At 41.7% G+C, this 16,466-nt stretch overlaps 2 protein-coding genes across 2 annotated transcripts; one reads left to right on the plus strand and one right to left on the minus strand.

The window, feature by feature from the left end:
* Positions 1 to 1,875: 1,875 nt before the first annotated feature.
* On the plus strand, positions 1,876 to 9,287 carry pcgf6 (polycomb group ring finger 6). Its single transcript, XM_046402196.1, has 11 exons — positions 1,876 to 1,979; positions 2,279 to 2,395; positions 2,681 to 2,780; positions 3,375 to 3,471; positions 3,762 to 3,817; positions 4,825 to 4,884; positions 5,170 to 5,287; positions 5,781 to 5,808; positions 6,475 to 6,573; positions 8,455 to 8,541; positions 8,653 to 9,287. The coding sequence occupies exons 2-11, from the start codon at positions 2,321 to 2,323 to the stop codon at positions 8,701 to 8,703; spliced, it is 771 nt and encodes a 256-aa protein (XP_046258152.1). The 5' UTR covers positions 1,876 to 1,979; positions 2,279 to 2,320; the 3' UTR covers positions 8,704 to 9,287.
* Positions 9,288 to 9,654: 367 nt separating this feature from the next.
* On the minus strand, positions 9,655 to 15,052 carry inaa (internexin neuronal intermediate filament protein, alpha a). Its single transcript, XM_046402195.1, has 5 exons — positions 14,460 to 15,052; positions 12,740 to 12,970; positions 11,944 to 12,471; positions 10,800 to 10,924; positions 9,655 to 10,658 (listed from the first exon to the last, which is right to left on the minus strand). The coding sequence occupies exons 1-5, from the start codon at positions 14,751 to 14,753 to the stop codon at positions 10,460 to 10,462; spliced, it is 1,377 nt and encodes a 458-aa protein (XP_046258151.1). The 5' UTR covers positions 14,754 to 15,052; the 3' UTR covers positions 9,655 to 10,459.
* Between the last annotated feature and the right edge of the window lie 1,414 nt (positions 15,053 to 16,466).

The following is a 16,466-nucleotide window of genomic DNA, read 5'->3' on the forward strand; positions in this document are numbered from 1 at the left end:
GCCCTCTACAGCCAGTTTGGTGTTGTTTTTATTTTATTTATCTCAACAACTAGAATCCTTTAAAAAGAAAATAGTCCCAAATCTATTAATTTCTACCTGTTCTACCTGTATTTAGCTCAGGTCTCTACATTGATAAAATCCATCAGGGCATCTGACATTCATGTCATTGTCCAAACCACAACACCAACATTTCAAGGCAGTTAGAACAACCTCATTTGTCTTCATAGAATCTCCTCAAACATACCTCATGAAATTACCAGCAGCTCACCAGTAAAATGTATGTGAGAGTCAGCCACATACACTACATCGCAAATGTTATTTTTCCACTGAGCAGATCTTTAGATCCATCTGTAAAAATCTACATGAACTCTCCCTGAAGACATCCAGTACTGGTTTTGGGAGGAACCAAAAGAAAACTTGAGAATAAATAACCAAGCCACAGTATCTTGCTCAAGACAAAAGATTCCCACAAGCAGTTTTCTAAGGTTGTCTTCTTCCCTTCCTGTAAATTCTCAGTAATCCCACAAAATACATCTGGCTATAGAGCTGTATTTAGCATTTAACTAAATTAAACAAATGGTGAATTCCTAATTTACTCCACCCAATTTTCAATGGAGTCTGGTTTACAGTGGAATCCTTCACGATGTTACTGGAACAAATAAATACAAAGGTATCATGCAGGTATGGAGATGCGCATGACATGAAAAAATAGGCACCACACACAAACAGACAATACAAAGGAGATGTCTGGAAATTCCCTGCGCCATCATGGCATCAAGATATTTGCACAAGGACGCAACACTTCCTCACAAAGAAAATACTGAACCACAACAAGAAGTCCCAGATATTAATGGGCCTTCAGTGCTCTGCACACAAATTGCCTGATGAGACCAAGCGGAGGGAATGTTTAGAAGATCGAGAGGATTAATATGAAAGAAGGTGATCCATCACTGCAAACATCTCTCACCAAACCTATCACATTTACAAGTCAAGTCAGTTTTATTTACACAGCCCAGTATCACAAATCACAAATTTGCCTTGAGGGGCTTTACAATCTGTACAGGAAAAAAATGCCCCCAAAAAAACGTTTAATGGGGAAAGAAAATGTAAGAAACCTGAGCAAGAGAAACAGAGGAGGGATCGCTTTCCCAGGATGAACAGATGTTGTGTGTACAGAACAGATCAACTTAAAATAACAGTATGGACACACACCCCTCTCTGCACATGCACAATAACTCGAACTCCAGCACCTTTTCTGATTGACTAAGAAGTTCCAGTGACCAGTTCCAGTGGTGGCCACGTGAGGTTATACCCAACAAGGTTGTGTTTGATTAGAACACAAGGAAAAATGTTATGACACTGTAAAAACTCAAATAAGTGATCAACAGAAAGTAATAAAAATAAATACAGTGAACAGAAAAACGACTTTTTTGTAAATCGTACATTGACGATGGTGTGCTTCGAGCGCCCCTTGTTGGCTAAATTATTGTAGAACCTTTCCCTTGTTTCGCCATAACCGGAAAAGCCTCATCATACCTTCGAAATAAATGTATGTAATTTATCTATGGTGTTTGAAGTTACTATATTTTTTTTATATTTTATGATGTAAGTATAATTGTAGTTCAGTTTCATATTTTTATTCATACAACTGTGTTAAATTAGCTCCACTTAGTTGTTAAGAGCTATTCTTATGTGTTTGAAAGCTTTGATGGATTGCGGATCTGTGTTTTTTTCTACACCTGTGAAGATTACATGACAGTGTGAGGGTAAAGTGCAAGGACATTTGGACATGTGCTAAATTTATAAAAAGTAACATTTTTTGTGGGATACTACATTTCTGGCCAGGTCAGATTTACTCTGAAAGATTCAGACCGGAAGTCGTATTGTTGTTGCTTCTCGCAGAGAACGAGCATGCTTGAGCTCGAGCGAGGGAAATTGAGTTGCTAACCTGGGTGTAAAGAAAGCAGGAAAGTATTCAGGTAGTTCGGAAGTCGTTTTATTTCGTTTAAAAGTGTTCTTTTTATAGTATGGACTGAAGTCGTTAATCTGCCCGGTTTCGGTAATGTTAGCAACTAAGTTGTAGTTGCAGTCTTTCAGTGCATACTCGTTTTTGTTTTAAGTGTATTTTAAAATAACCAAGCTAGCGTTAGCCAGGTAGTCATGTGTAGCTAACTCACTACAGATTTACTGGTAACTTAAAATAACTTCGACGTTTAGAGCTAAGTTGGACTTTACAAGAAAGCATTAGCTTTAGTATTCTGTTCTCCTTTAAAAAAAGAGAAGAGGAGGTCGGTTGGAGTTTTGTTATCCGCAGTGGGAAATGTCAACTCTTCCATATGGACGCAAGAATCATGAAGGGTCAATGGGCATATCAGACAGCGATTCAGAGGACGAGGTACGTACACTTATCTTGTCATATCGAAGGTCTCTTGTACTTTACTTCATTCATAACAGACGAAAGAAACGTCTCTTTCTTTGTCATCCAGGTCAGGAAAGTGTAAAAGTTTAGTTATATCCTATACTTTTCAGCTGTGTTGCTTATCAGGCGTGCACTTGTTGAAACGTCGTGTTGCTTGTCCGCAGATTTTTGATGCAGGATCGAGTTCATGAGATGTAAATGCAGCTGTGAGGTTAGGTTAAAGCTATAGTCAATGTCTGTGTCTTGTTTATTTTCCCACAGACCAAGATCCCCCTTAGTCAGTTCTATCCATACATCCGCTGTGCCCTTTGCTGTGGCTTCCTCATCGATGCTACCACCATCACAGAGTGTCTGCACACATGTGAGTGACAACAGAGTTCCTCTTTAGCTCCTGGAGTCCTCACAGGACTTTAAGAGGATTCAAGGGTGGTTGATTTGATATACATGCCCTACGTCTTTTGGTGCATAGGAATGTACATGTATTGATTATTCATCTTTTGGGATAAAGGAAATCAAACAGGTAACATGTGGAAGGATATGCAATAACGATACAAACCAGAGATACTGGATGCTGACAGACTTTCACAGCATGCCTCCTAGACTACTTGCCTATCAGGATGCTGATGCCAGTATTCTGTCCAGAGCATTATGTCCCCACTACATGTGTCAGGTTTGCACAGTCTGTATCAGCATGTATTGGCTGATTAAGTTACAATTTGAGGGGAGAAATGCCAAAGATATATTACATAAAACAATGTCCCCATTTGTCCAGAAGTTGTCTTTGACAAGTTAAACACACTGCTCACTCTATGTCTCGTTCACAATACTGTAAGAAACAAATGTATACATAAATATTAATATCAGTATTAGTCTCAGAAGTATTTATTAATCAAGTTGTGCTACATACATGAGGTCTTTGACAGTGTGTGACATAGGAATGTGCTTTATCTTCAAGTCTGCAAGAGCTGCATCGTGAAGCACTTTTTCTACAGCAACAGGTGTCCAACGTGCAACATTGTAGTCCATCAGACACAACCGCTTTACAACATCAGGTAGGTCTGTCAGACTGATTTGATTTGAATCACGCTCTGTGTCTGTGCAATTAATATATGATTTTCAACTGAAGAAAAGTGTCTTTTAAAGTGTGGAAAAATGAATTATTCAGGAAACCGGTGTGCATTCATTCTCTTGTACATCCCATTGAATTCTAAAATTGAAGCATGGACTATATTAACTTCATGTTTGGAAATGTGCTGTCATCAGCTGTCACTGATATCTGTGATAAAACAGTCAGTGTTAAGATGTTAGATGTTACAAATGTTTTTCCTCTGTTTTGCTGCAGGCCTGATAGACAACTGCAGGATATTGTTTATAAAATGGTTCCCTTCCTAGAAGAGTGTAAGTACTGCATATGTTTGGTCTGATGTCCTATAAGCCATGACATTATGATTGCTGACAGGTGAAGTGAATAACACTGATTATCTTGTTACAATGGCACCTGGCAGTAGGTTTGATATATTAAGCAACAAGTGTGAGGCAGAAAAAATGGGCAAGTGGAAGGATTTCATGTTGGCCAAATTGTGATGGCTAGACTACAGGGGCAGAGCATCTCTAGAACTGCAGGTTTTGTGGGATGTTCCCATTCTGCACTGGCCAAGATCAACCAGAAGTGGACTAAGGAAGGAAAACTGGTGAAGGCTCACTGATTCATGTGGGGTGTAAAGATTGACCTGTGATTCAATAGAAGAGCTACTCTAACTCATATTGTTGAAAAAGTTAATGCTGGTTCTATCAGAAAGGTGTCACATGGGACTGTGTAGTCACAGACCGGTCAGGGTGCCCATGCTGACAAATGCGAGCATCACAAATGGACCATGAACCAATGGAAGAATGTGGCCCTGTCTCATCAATCATGTTTTCTTTTCCATGTTAGTGTGGATGGCTGGGTGCGTGTGTGTCGCATACCTGGGGAAGACATGGTGCCAGGAAAGGCAGTGTGATGCTTTGGGCAGTGTTGTGCTGGGAATTCCTGGGTCCTGCCATTCATCTGGATGTTATTTTGACCTGTACCACCTACCTTAACATTGCTGTTGACCAAGTACACTCCTTCATGGAAATGGCAAATGATAAAACAAGTCCAATCCATGGAGGCCCCACTTTCAACTTACAGGACAGGGATCTGCTACCGATGGCTTGGTGCCAGATACCACAGCATACTGTCAGAGGTCAAGTGGAATCCAAGCCTCAATGGGTCAGGGTTTTTTGGCAACAAAAGGGTGACCTACTTGGTATTAGGCAGGTGGTCATAATGTCATGGCTGATTGATGTATATAGCAGTTCATGTACATTATGTGTCATTTTCTATGAAAATTACCTTAAATGTGAACTTTTTTTTTGCACCACAGCTGAAAGAGAACAAATGATTAAGTTCTACAAGATGAGAGGGCTGGAGATGCCTAACCCAGGTAAAACAGTTCAGTGTTAATTGTCCAGTGTGGAGCACTCAGGAGATGTTTTGACAGAAGTGGTTTTTATATGCACCACAAAGATCTGAATGCCTTTGTTTCAATCATTGTACCTGTTCTGAAATCAAAATCTGAAAATGTGCCTTTTTTGTCACTCCCTTTGAAAAAAATACAGCTCCATTTTTATTTTTGAAATATTTTTAGAAACACTGATAATTCAAAAATGTCCCATTTTTCATTTAATTTTCCTCGATGTCTGTGGGTTTTCTTCTTCCTGCGTTGCAGTGGTGGTTTCCCCTCCACCTCCTGTTGCGTTAAGAAGGCAGAAGAAGGACAACGTTCCCCAGTCTGTGTTTACTATTCCTCCTGAGCTGAATGTATCTCTGCTGCTTGAGTTTGTTGGGTAAGGATCTAACTGTCCAGCCTTACTTATAGCTACATTGGCCATAAAAGTACTCCGCCTCATAAATGCTCTCCACTCTCGTCTTGATGTTGATGCAGTCTGAAAGCGCACAAGTGATACAACTGTAGAGTGGATTTTTAGCATCATAACTGTCCTCATCCCTGCCTCAGAAATACCTTTTGAAACAACCGAAACATAATTTGAGCTGGATTATAGGCAGGGTGGATTATTTAATCTTTATCCCAGTCTTGTAGGATCATCATCACATCTCCTTGTTTTGAAAGACCCATTTTGAGATCCTGTCCTGATAATTCTGATCAAGATTAAAGGTTTTGAAATACCTGAAATGGCCAGGAGACTCTGTCTCCTCTTAGACGGTAAAGGTAAACCAGTTTGTAAGAATCAATGAAATTCCAGTGCAGTTACATAGACACGCCACTAGGAGGTCTCATTTTCTTAGACTGACTTTTGTCAATGACTGTTTTGTTTTCAGAGCTGAAGAGGGCATCAGTGACTACAAGGTAATAATGTCAGATGTTTCTAACAGGATTTTTTAGTCTTTTTGGATTGTAATGTTGCACGGTTGCACAACAGACTGTTGAGGCAAGATGGATGATAAGTTGATAAAGGTTGCACTAAAAAGTGCACCCAGGCCTGTTGATCCATTAGGATGTGTCAGTGATCAAGCTATCATGTGACCACCTAGTTCTATATCGGAGCATTTTATTACAGGAAGTGTGAAGTTCAGTCAGTTCAACCCAGTCCAGTGTTTTCTGGCATTTTGGTACTGGCTTCTGAAACTTTAGTGGCAAGATGCTCTGCTTTTTTCACCTGCTTGCACAGCAGCCTATGGTTTGTATAGATTGGTGGGAACACACTCTAACTAGTACAATCTCTGTGTGTGTGTAAACAGTTCTGTAGAGCTGTTCTATGTTGTTTGATAGAATGCCATTATGATAACATTTATTTTTTCAGTTTAAATTCATTTTTTCAAAGCAGTAGGGATATTGTATAGGCTCTAGACAAAAGTCAAATGTGACCACAGACTCAAAACCACTGCATTTTTTTCAGCTTTGCAATTTTAAGTTACATAGCTCTGATTTAAATCTTCAGTATGGCTTTAGATAAATATCATTTGTCTAAAAACTTTGAAACAGTATATGCCTAACCACCCTTTCCATGTTAAGCCATTAGAGAGGCGGTACGTTCGTGTGTCAGGTGAGGCCACTGTCCGCCACGTGGAACTTTTCATCAGGAGGAAGATGGAGCTGAGCCCCTCCTGCCAGGTGAGTCTGCCAGGCTTAGAGCTAATGAGTTCACAAAGTGGCATGACCACAGTGTTGATCCTCATTGTTGTTTTAGACAGACTTGGAAGCGGGGCAGCAAAGGCATTACAGTAGTGTAGGCCTGCACAGTTGCAGTCACACAGTGGGTGCTTTTACGCAAAGTGAAGGTGCACATAGTAGTAAAATATGACAATTATTTAGTCTCTCAGCAAAGGTAGAACTTATTTAGCTCTTGAGAATATGGCTGCTGTGAAGGTACCAAGCAGCCTGAATGAGTTGCTGTATATTTTTGAAGCCACCAGCCACAGTGACAGGTTCACAAAGAGTTCATTTAACTCTGCATGTGATACCAACCTGATAAGGGCAGGATAGCAAAACATGTTTGAGAAACAAATTGGTTTGTTCTGGAGACACAACTGAAGTTGGGTGATATATGTCATTTGATTATTTCATGTACATGTTTGCTAGGAAAAAGTAGGAACACTGGACAAGCAGAATCCATTATCATATTGAGAGATGTAGCACCTTGTCAGCATTGTTACAGTGTTAATGGAGAATGGAACATGTCTAAAAGGGACATGCATGCTGACAGCTGTGTCATATGAACAGATCCAACATGTCACAAATGTGCATTGGGTAGAATGAAGAAATTTCCTCAGGCTTCCAAGAGACTTTTTGAGTTTTATTAACTGGTGATAATTTCACCTCCGTGGGAGACTCTTGTAAAAGTTATTCATATTGGAAACATAACCAGTGCAGTAAGAAATACACGTGTTCAATGGGGAGATGAAACAACTGCCGAAACACAGCAAGCACAGCCCAGCATAGAAGGGTCAGATGTTCAGGTCAAAACTCAGCAGACTGCCTACAAATAAGGACAACAGACACTCCTTCAGGACAATGTTAATCTGATTATACTGAAATAATTAGTACCTTGCTACCATATGCCTGTCTCAGAGCGGTGGACATTCTGTATTAGAAGGCTTGTGATTCCAAGTATTTAGTGATCATTGAAGCGTCCTCCCCTCAGATGTTTTAGTGTGTTCAGTTTGTGTTCAGGTGTTGGGGTTTTTCGTATTTGGTAACACGTGGATGAGGATAAGCAGCTTATGTTGATTTCCTGGCCTCAGTGCTGTACTGCCCCGGCCTGTCTGGACACACCTGGAGAGGCCAGAGAAAGACTAACTTAGGGACACTGTCCTCTGTAGCACGGGTTACAACAGTTACGTAACGCTTCCCTTTACGCTGAATCATTTGAGTTGCCTAGTATGCACCGATCAGCCACAACATTAACACCACCGACAGGTGAGGTTTTGCTGTGCTCTGCAGTCATGTGGATGTTCTTTGACGCCCACCTAAACACTACAGACCAAACATTATGTGCGACAAGCAGCTCTTCATTTTCTTGCAAGGATGCAGCCCTTTTGGTTTGTGTGTGGAACGCATTCTCCAAGCTGAATTCAGAAAGTAGTATAAACAGAACTACTATGCATCTGTGGTGGCCACAACTGCCCTTGGAGTGTCTGTTTGGGAGTATAACCTATACTTAACACACCTGACACAAGGGGGGGCAAGATGATGCTGTTAGCTGACAGCACCATAAAGCCTGAGAGCGAGCCACAGAAAGTGCTCAGTTATGTGCTTATGCTTTGTTCTGACCTAACCTTGTTCGTGTGGCACTTGGTACAGGATGTGGTTTAGTTTAGCCAAAACCAGTCAGTTTCTTTTGTGAAGCCCATGAGTTTTGTGTAGCACTGACCTGAACACCTCATAACTTGATAGCAAAATCATATCATTTTGCTGGTCAGCGCAGGACTTTTGGGTTGGTCAGTTGTCTGATTGAATATCTGCTGCAGTGAAGTGTTTCTGTGTGTCCTGCAGGTTGATGTAGTTTGTGGAGATCACCTGCTGGATCACTGCCAGTCACTCAAAGATATACAGAACTCTGTGGGCGAAGAGGCACTACAGGTAAGAACCACAGAAACACGCAGTGGGAACAAAGCAGAACAAAGGAAACAACTGTAGAATTCAGGAATACTTGTGAGTGATGTCCTTTGCCTTGTTTCCACTTTGCTCCAGGACGGCCTGTTGGTGCTGCACTTTGGTTTGGTCCTGCCCTCCCAGCCTTGAGTACAAGGAGTGGATTTATTTAATTCCTCATGGGATGAACTGATCTTTTGGACTTTGTCTTCATCAGACTGTTATCAAAGTATAAAGTTTCTACAATGGCATTATAACCAACCGTATTGATTGTTCACTCTCTAAACTTTTCATAAAACTTACTGTCAAAGAGCGCAACTTGGATTTCTTCATTGAACTGTCTAGAATGAAAAGATGTAAACCTGAACTCTTCTGTTCACACCTTGGCATCAAAGGTTCAACTCCAAAGATCATCATCTTGGGTTTTTTTTCTCTTTATGAGTTTGGGTATGATATCTGATAATTGTCATTTAAAGGGCTTGAAACAAAAAGATCACACCTCCCAAAGGTTTTATAGGGCTTAAGTCTGCCTATCTCTTATACTTAGTGAAGAGCTGTCAACTTTTGTATAGACTCTACTGATGTCAGTGTATTTGCGATACAACTCACCGGAGCACAGAGATTTATTTAAAAGGGGTTTGTATAAAAACAAGTCTTGGATAGAGTTTTAATTAAAAATACTGTTCCTGCTTACTTTTTTCAGAATGAATCAATAAATGACTACACACAATGTTTCCCTGTTCATCCATGTTTCCTGCTTTGTACTCAGGTTTGACTTGGATCTTTAATACCAGCACTCATGTGCTCAGTGTTTTAAGACTGTCTGTACAGATTTACATCAATGTTCAGCTGTGACTAATTTTTTTTCCCTGTAGATGTGGCTGGCAAACCGCTTAAAAGAATTTGATACAGAAGTAAGGAAAACAAACTCATGAGGATGCAGTCATTACAATATGACTGTATGTGGTTGAGATTGAGTTTCTCAGTTTTGATTTGAACCAGCCTTCTTTATTTGGGAATACATCGACTTGCATTTAAAAATCATGAAAAACAAATTGTCAGTCATGTCATTTTATTCATTGCAATATTCAGTCCAACTGAAACAGTTTTTTCCAGTAGCTGTATACACTGAGACTGCAGCCAGGTGAACTGATGTGTGCTGACAGCTGGACTACATGTACTGTTGGATGCACTGTGTACACTGTAATACAGCATGATGGCGATTCTTTATGCCGCTATAGCTTTCTACAACACGGAACAGTACTGTCTCTGACTATGTTAGCAAGAGGGAAATGGTCTACACTTTGTTACATTGTAAAACAAAATACAGCCACGTCGTCCTTTATACATCCTCTGTGTGTACAGTGCTTTAAACAGACCTGGAGGCCACTGACGACATGCGGCCTCAGCGCAGAGGTTAAACTATGCTAGAATGTTTTTCTCTCAAGAAATGTGGTCTCTGTCTGAACAGTTCTCTTTTTTTCACCTGTCACACAGGTTTCACTGCAGTCTTACACAGCAGCAAAACGGAAGCTCATTCTGGGAACATTCGATACTTAATCGCACGATCGCTGAGGTACGACATTTGTAACACGTTTATCTGCTCTGGAGATGTAGAGGACACGTGGCCTAGATTTTCAGGTTTGCTTTCCTTTGTTTAATGTTGCAGATTTACGACTTAGTAACACTGACAAATCTTTCTTTGCAGAATTTGATAGACTCTCCAAAGATTATCTAAACATTGAGACCTATGGTCTGCGGAAAAACATTAAATTCCAAGATAATGACTGTCAGATCTAATTGCAAAACAAATGTCTTACTGTTGCCTTTACTGAAAACAGTATGTGTCTATGACCTCACTATACATACACAGTATATCTCCTCACATTTCCCTGTCTGACTTTCTTCAGTTGTTGGAGTTGATGTCTGCCTCGTCTTTATCCTCACTGCTCTCCTTGAAGCTTTCCTTTGTGGCCCCTTCTTTGTCCCTCTGGCTGCTCCTGGAGGAGCTGGCTGAGGCTCGAGGCTGAGGCTGGTAGCTGTAGCTGGCAGCACCAAACGACATCCCTGAGTTAAAGTGAGTCTCTTCCCCCTCCAGCAGTTTCCTTACAGGACCAAAGGAAACACATGTGAACCTCTGCACACAGACTTAATAACACCTGACAAAGGTTTTTAATAAGTATACTAATCAAGAGATGTGTTTTTTTTGTTTGTTTGCCTGGTTTGTCCTTTAATTCAGTCAGCACCTGTATGCAGCTATCTCTATGTCCAGGGCCATCTTGACATTGAGCAGATCCTGATACTCTCTCAGGTGCTGGGCCATCTCACCCTTCAGGTTCCTCAGCTCAGTATCCAGGTGGCCTATAGTGTCCTGTTACATGTGAAATAAGAAAAGCAGGGAGATTATCACCAGTGTCTGACATACAGTTTTAAAATAAATGCATTTACTTGTAGGCTGTTTTTAATCCAGTGTCATATTGGCTTTTCTGTCCTTTTCTACAACTGTTAACACTGAACATTCATCTGTCCCTTTAAGGAATACAGTGACCTTTGGGGCTTAGCTTTACCTTCTCTAAAAAGCCAGTGAAAGCAGATGGCCTTCCTGTGTCCGGTTTAGCAGCTCAGAGGTTAATCTAATAGACACGCGGGGCCAAAGAGCTGCTGCAGTCGGTCTCAGTCACTGAGGATCACACACTCATGGTCACGTTTGACTTCAGACCTCGAACCTGAACTAGATGATCTTGGCATTGTCAAACTTACTTTAAGTGAAGACAGAGTCAGAACTTAAAGGGGCAGTTCACCCAAAAATTCACGTTTCCTCTTACCTGTAGTGCTGTTTTTCCATCCAGATTGTTTTTACGTGAATTGCTGAGTTTTAGACATATCAGCTGTAGAGATGTATGCCTTCTGTCGATTATAAGGTAACTAGATGGGACTTGGTGGTCAAAAAAACATTTGGAAAAATTGAGTCATGTTTATTTTCTTCTTGGAAATTTGAGCTTTTTGGCAACACTGAGGAACAGTTCAAAATGTGCACTTTGACCCAGTATTTATTCACTACGATTCAGTATCCTCATGTATAGTTTTACTCCTGGCAGTGTGAAGAGGTTCTACTAGACCTTCGAGTTCATAAGTTCTTGATTTAAAGAGGAATTTCTTCTTTAGAGGAGCTACTCTGTACAAAATAAAACTTGCAGAAAATATAAATGAGCGTGTTTAAAATCTAAATTGACCACCTGAAGCAAAGAAAATCTGTTTTGTGTAATTTGACCCTGTAAGGAGCCCAGGGTGGAGATAGCAACATAGTGGTCATTATGTGTTGCCCTGGTTTACCCTAATTAAGTATATTAATTACATTCACTGTTCTTCTTCATGACTGCTATTGCTTGCCTGCATGGCTGTGACTTCAGCGCTGTGTACATCCTCCATCTCTGTGATCTGCCTCTCCAGAGACTCGTTGGCACCCCTCAGGGTCTCTATCTCAATGGTCTTGGACTGCAGCTGCCTCCTGAACTCACTGATCTCCTCCCTGCTGGCCCTCATGGCCTCGTTACTCCTGGTGGCCTGTTCGCTGAGGCTGGCAAACTTGCTCTTGTACCACTCCTCAGCAGACTGCAGGTTTTTGGAGGCGATGGACTCGTATTGGTTGCGGATCTCCTTCAGTGCCGAGGTGAGGTCCGGTTTAGCGAGCTCGAGCTCCACGGAGACCTGCTGCGCTTCCATCATGCTGCTCAGCTCCTGGATTTCCTCATCGTGCACTTTCCTCAGGAAGGAGATTTCGTCCATCAGCGACTCCACACGGCGCTCCAGGTCCAGGCGAACAGCTGCGGCGTCATCCACATCCTTCCTGAAGGACCTCAGTGTCTGCTCGGCTTCCTCCCGTGCCCTCATCTCCTCATCACACTTAACATTGAGCTTCTGAAATGACACATGAGGGGAGATTTAAGAGGTGAGTTAAGATTTAAGCAATGAGATAAAGCAATCTAAAAAAAACATTATATAAAATGATATGAAAGATGACAGTTGGATGACACAAAGAGCAAGATGGTGGTGAAATAAGGAGAAAATTATTTCTGAGGAGAAACTTGGCGTTCAGTTGTAAATACTACTAGGATGCAGCAAATAAACAGCAAAATAATCTCCATACAGTCTCCTTAGCCTTTTCAACACTACCTAATGGTTTTACCTGCAGCTCGTCCTCCATGTTGTTTCTCTCGATCAGGATGCGGTTCTTGTCCCTGTTCAGGTCCTCAACCTGTGATCGCAGGTCCCTCATCTCCTGCTGGTAAAGAAGGCTGGCGCGGGACGGCTCGCTCTGCCTCTGTCGCAATGTCACCAGTTCCATCTCCAGCATTTTATTTTGCTGCTCCAGGTGCCGTACTTTATCAATGAACATGGCGAAGCGGTCATTCAGACCCTATGCAACAGGATAGATGCTTATCAGTGGTCACACAGAATCCTCCATTAGGGACAGGCAGCAAAGCACAGCAGTCGATTCACTTAACCTTAATGTGATTAGTAATATTTCCCAATACACTGAATCACATCGTAATTTACAGTGTGTTATAGATATGTTGTGTTAGTTGTTGTTTTTTTTTACCACATGGGGGCAGTAGATCAATTCCCAAATACCACATTGACATATAAGGACCTTAAAATGTTAGCAAACAGTTTTAAATACAGCATTAAGTGTTCTTTTGTTTCTTTTTCTGGTCTCAACCTATTCCTATAAATATCTGGCTCTGGAGTCCGGTGATAATGTGGATTCATCACCACTAGTAACCCCCCCGACATTAAACATCGTTATCTCCATTTTTCATATAAAATATTGTTTAAGCTTTAAAATTCCCACCTAAATGGGTGCCTGATGACTTTGTTGTGATGGTTGTGGACAGTCTTCTCCTCCAGGAGGAAAGGGTAAATCAAATAAGTTTCCTCAACAGCAGATAATGCTAACAAGAGAAAGCAAGCTTCACCAATTTTACATCTAAAGCCGCACCTAAATGGAACTCAGCCATTACTCATTTTATTATTTACACGTGCTTTTCCTACTGTGACATGTCTGAATGTATTGTGAAAAATGCCTACTGAAAGTGCGTGTTTTCAGTTATTGTAGCTCTTCCTGTCGTCCAAGTTGCCAGGTTTAGACAGCAGCTCAACATTTTGACTTTTGTGTTTTGTGCAGAATGATGCAAGTGCATATTCATCTGAAGGGGTCTGTGGCCATCATAAATCTCAGCTTAATACATACAAATGTGATTTTATGACATCACAACCAGGCTGTAAACCAGTCTGGCCCAGTATGCAGCTGGCAGAACTCTAAGGTGAGAACTTTAAACCTCTGGACAGTGAAGAAGAACAAGTGCAGCAAGGGGGGGCATATCAAACACAAAATATTCCAAGCAGAGCTGTACCGAATCACGCCTGGAGGACATGTCTGAGTGTTGAAAAGGACAGGACATCTTTTGTGAGTTTGCAGCATGACTGCTGCTTTCATTATGATAAAGATGAAGGGATTGTCTGGAATGTTATATTGGTTTAAGGCTTAGCATAAAAACTGATTTAGTCCTACTCTGTCAGGTACATGCAAATGACTACTTTGTCTGATACTCAAGGTCCGGGAGACCAGAACTAGAAGCTAGTTATAAGGTGGACCTGATGTGACTGGTCTTGGTTGGAACTGTTGAACCTATTGTATTCACTATATGCTTTATGCTTATACTGGGTAAGTTGTGTTAAATAAATGCTATTCCGTGATATCTAAAGAAATATATACATAAAACATGGAATTTTTAATGAGAACAGATCATTATAGACTAATCCTTTAAAATACTTCAGATTAAGTCTTTGGTAGCTACTCTGCGACAACTTTGTTTCATTCATGTGTTTCAAACCATCACACCTACCTGCAGCTGCTCCTTCTCATTAGTTCTAATGACTTTGAACTCATTGTTGACCACGGAGGTCTGGGTCAAGTCGAGGGAGTCGATGGGTACCGGAGAGAAAGAGGTGGAGGACCGGCCGACCCGCCTGTACACGTTCAAGGAGGACGCGCTGCTACGGGACGCGGCCGCGGACCGGAGCCCCGGGGAGCCCCGAGGAGCGGAGCTGCTCATACGGGAGGAGGAGACGGAAAACCTCGGAGAATCGCCGAAAATCTTCCGGTAGGATGACGCCGTGTAACGGTCTCCGTGGCTCATGTTAGCACTGAGTCAGAGGTTAAACTGAGAAACTTAACGAGCTTTGCAAGAGCTTATAGACTGCAGGTGGAGCGAACCATTAGACACGCGACTGTTCACGACCCCGCAGCATTTGTGCGGCGGTGGAGTGAAGATGTCGAATGAGGTGTTGCTATATGGAAGTGATGAAAACAATCACCGATGTGCATCTTTTCGAAATGTCGTACATTTCGTTCGGTTTGCGGGTGGAAAATGATGGAAGCGTCCACGGGGCAGCGTCACGCCTCTTTCTGCCTGCGTCATGTGTTCACCGCTCACACCGGCAGGTACAGGACCGTAGCTGGCTCTGTGTGGTTAGTGGTTAAATACTTCTTACTTCTTACTTCTTTTTTTTTTTTTTAAATCACACTCAATAAGGATTGTGCTTTGCCATCCCACCACTCTGTCACGAGAAAGAAAGAAAATGTCGGTCTTTAAAAGGGCTCACAAATAGGTGATTTCATGTTGGGTTAATTATTTCCTAAAACAATTGGCAGCACTATTTAACATTTGGAACTGAAACAGGTGGAAATTGTATAGATGTCGGTGACTGTTTTCACTCGTGGGTTGATCTGCTCCTGACTGCATTCAGCTGTCTGCCCTTCCCAAATTCACCTGCACTGGGAGCACCTGGTCTCCTGGAAGTTTGGTGGAAGTTTGGTAGAGGCTGTAGGTGGAGGTTGAGAGTGTGAGAATCTACATGTAGAGGTGGAGGTGCAGGTTGCTGGTAAAAGCTGTGGGTGGAGACAGAGGTGATAGATGGTGCAGGCTCAGGCTGTAGTTGTCCGTCAGGTTGTTTCCAGAGGCTGCAGGTGGGGGTTTGGACTTCAACGGTCTGCCACAGGCTGCAGGTGGAGGTTGCCTCTAGGGTATTGGTAGAAATTGTAGGTGGATTTTTACAGTTAGTGTCTGCACATGCTCAGTTAAACTGTCTTCTTGCTTGCACAGGGAGGAAACACCCTGTAAAGTCAGAAACTTCTGATCCTGTTTAATGAATTGGTAACTGGTACATATTGAGTTTACTTTTTCAGAACTCCTCACACACTCAACACAGAAGCAGTCAATGTTGATAAATTGCTACTTGTCATGGCTTTAATGCATTTATCGACCACATCTTTCATTCCATGCGTTGTTTTCTCTCTCTCAAACTCAACCGCCATCATCTCACATGTTTTTATAATATTTTAAAAACATAACAGATCATAACAATGAATGTGAGGTGAATTCAGCTCGTTACATTGTGCTACATACTTGCACCTTACCTGCCGTTCCTCAGCCACAGAGGAATTTTTCCCCCTTATGGGAGACTTATGACCTCCGCTGACATGATGTCTCTTCTGGGTGCTATGAATCCTGGATGTGTGGGCGTATCTGCTGAAGATTAGCAGGAATGGCTAAGGCCCCGCAAAAAGACTCCTTCCCAGGTGTACCAGGAGAAGCGTGAGGTGTGATGTGTTTGAGGACATGTGGCCAAGTGTCAGGACAGAACAGGGCTGAGTGACACTGTTGTACATCTATATTAGTAGCTCTTCTATAAGTATGTACAGTGAGTATATGCACATTTATGTTGTGTGTTGCATTACTGAAATGAGCTTAGAAAAGGAAAGCAGCATTTGTGATTATCTTCAATAACATATTGTATAAATACTGTGAGGTGGCACAGTCCATGTATTAAGATAGATTAACATCTATTAC

The sequence above is a fragment of the Scatophagus argus genome, chromosome 10, assembly GCF_020382885.2.
Source record: "Scatophagus argus isolate fScaArg1 chromosome 10, fScaArg1.pri, whole genome shotgun sequence".
Lineage (NCBI taxonomy): Eukaryota > Metazoa > Chordata > Actinopteri > Scatophagidae > Scatophagus > Scatophagus argus.

Excerpts from the sequence above, each read along its gene's own strand:
- pcgf6 (XM_046402196.1), top strand. The coding sequence starts at position 2,321 with ATGTCAACTCTTCCATATGGACGCAAGAATCATGAAGGGTCAATGGGC. Across the intron at positions 3,818-4,824 it reads GGTTCCCTTCCTAGAAGAGT|CTGAAAGAGAACAAATGATT; the intron begins GTAAGTACTGCA and ends TTTGCACCACAG. Across the intron at positions 5,809-6,474 it reads AGGGCATCAGTGACTACAAG|CCATTAGAGAGGCGGTACGT; the intron begins GTAATAATGTCA and ends TTCCATGTTAAG.
- inaa (XM_046402195.1), bottom strand. The coding sequence starts at position 14,753 with ATGAGCCACGGAGACCGTTACACGGCGTCATCCTACCGGAAGATTTTC. Across the intron at positions 12,971-14,459 it reads ATGAGAAGGAGCAGCTGCAG|GGTCTGAATGACCGCTTCGC; the intron begins GTAGGTGTGATG and ends CCTGTTGCATAG. Across the intron at positions 12,472-12,739 it reads ACATGGAGGACGAGCTGCAG|AAGCTCAATGTTAAGTGTGA; the intron begins GTAAAACCATTA and ends GTGTCATTTCAG.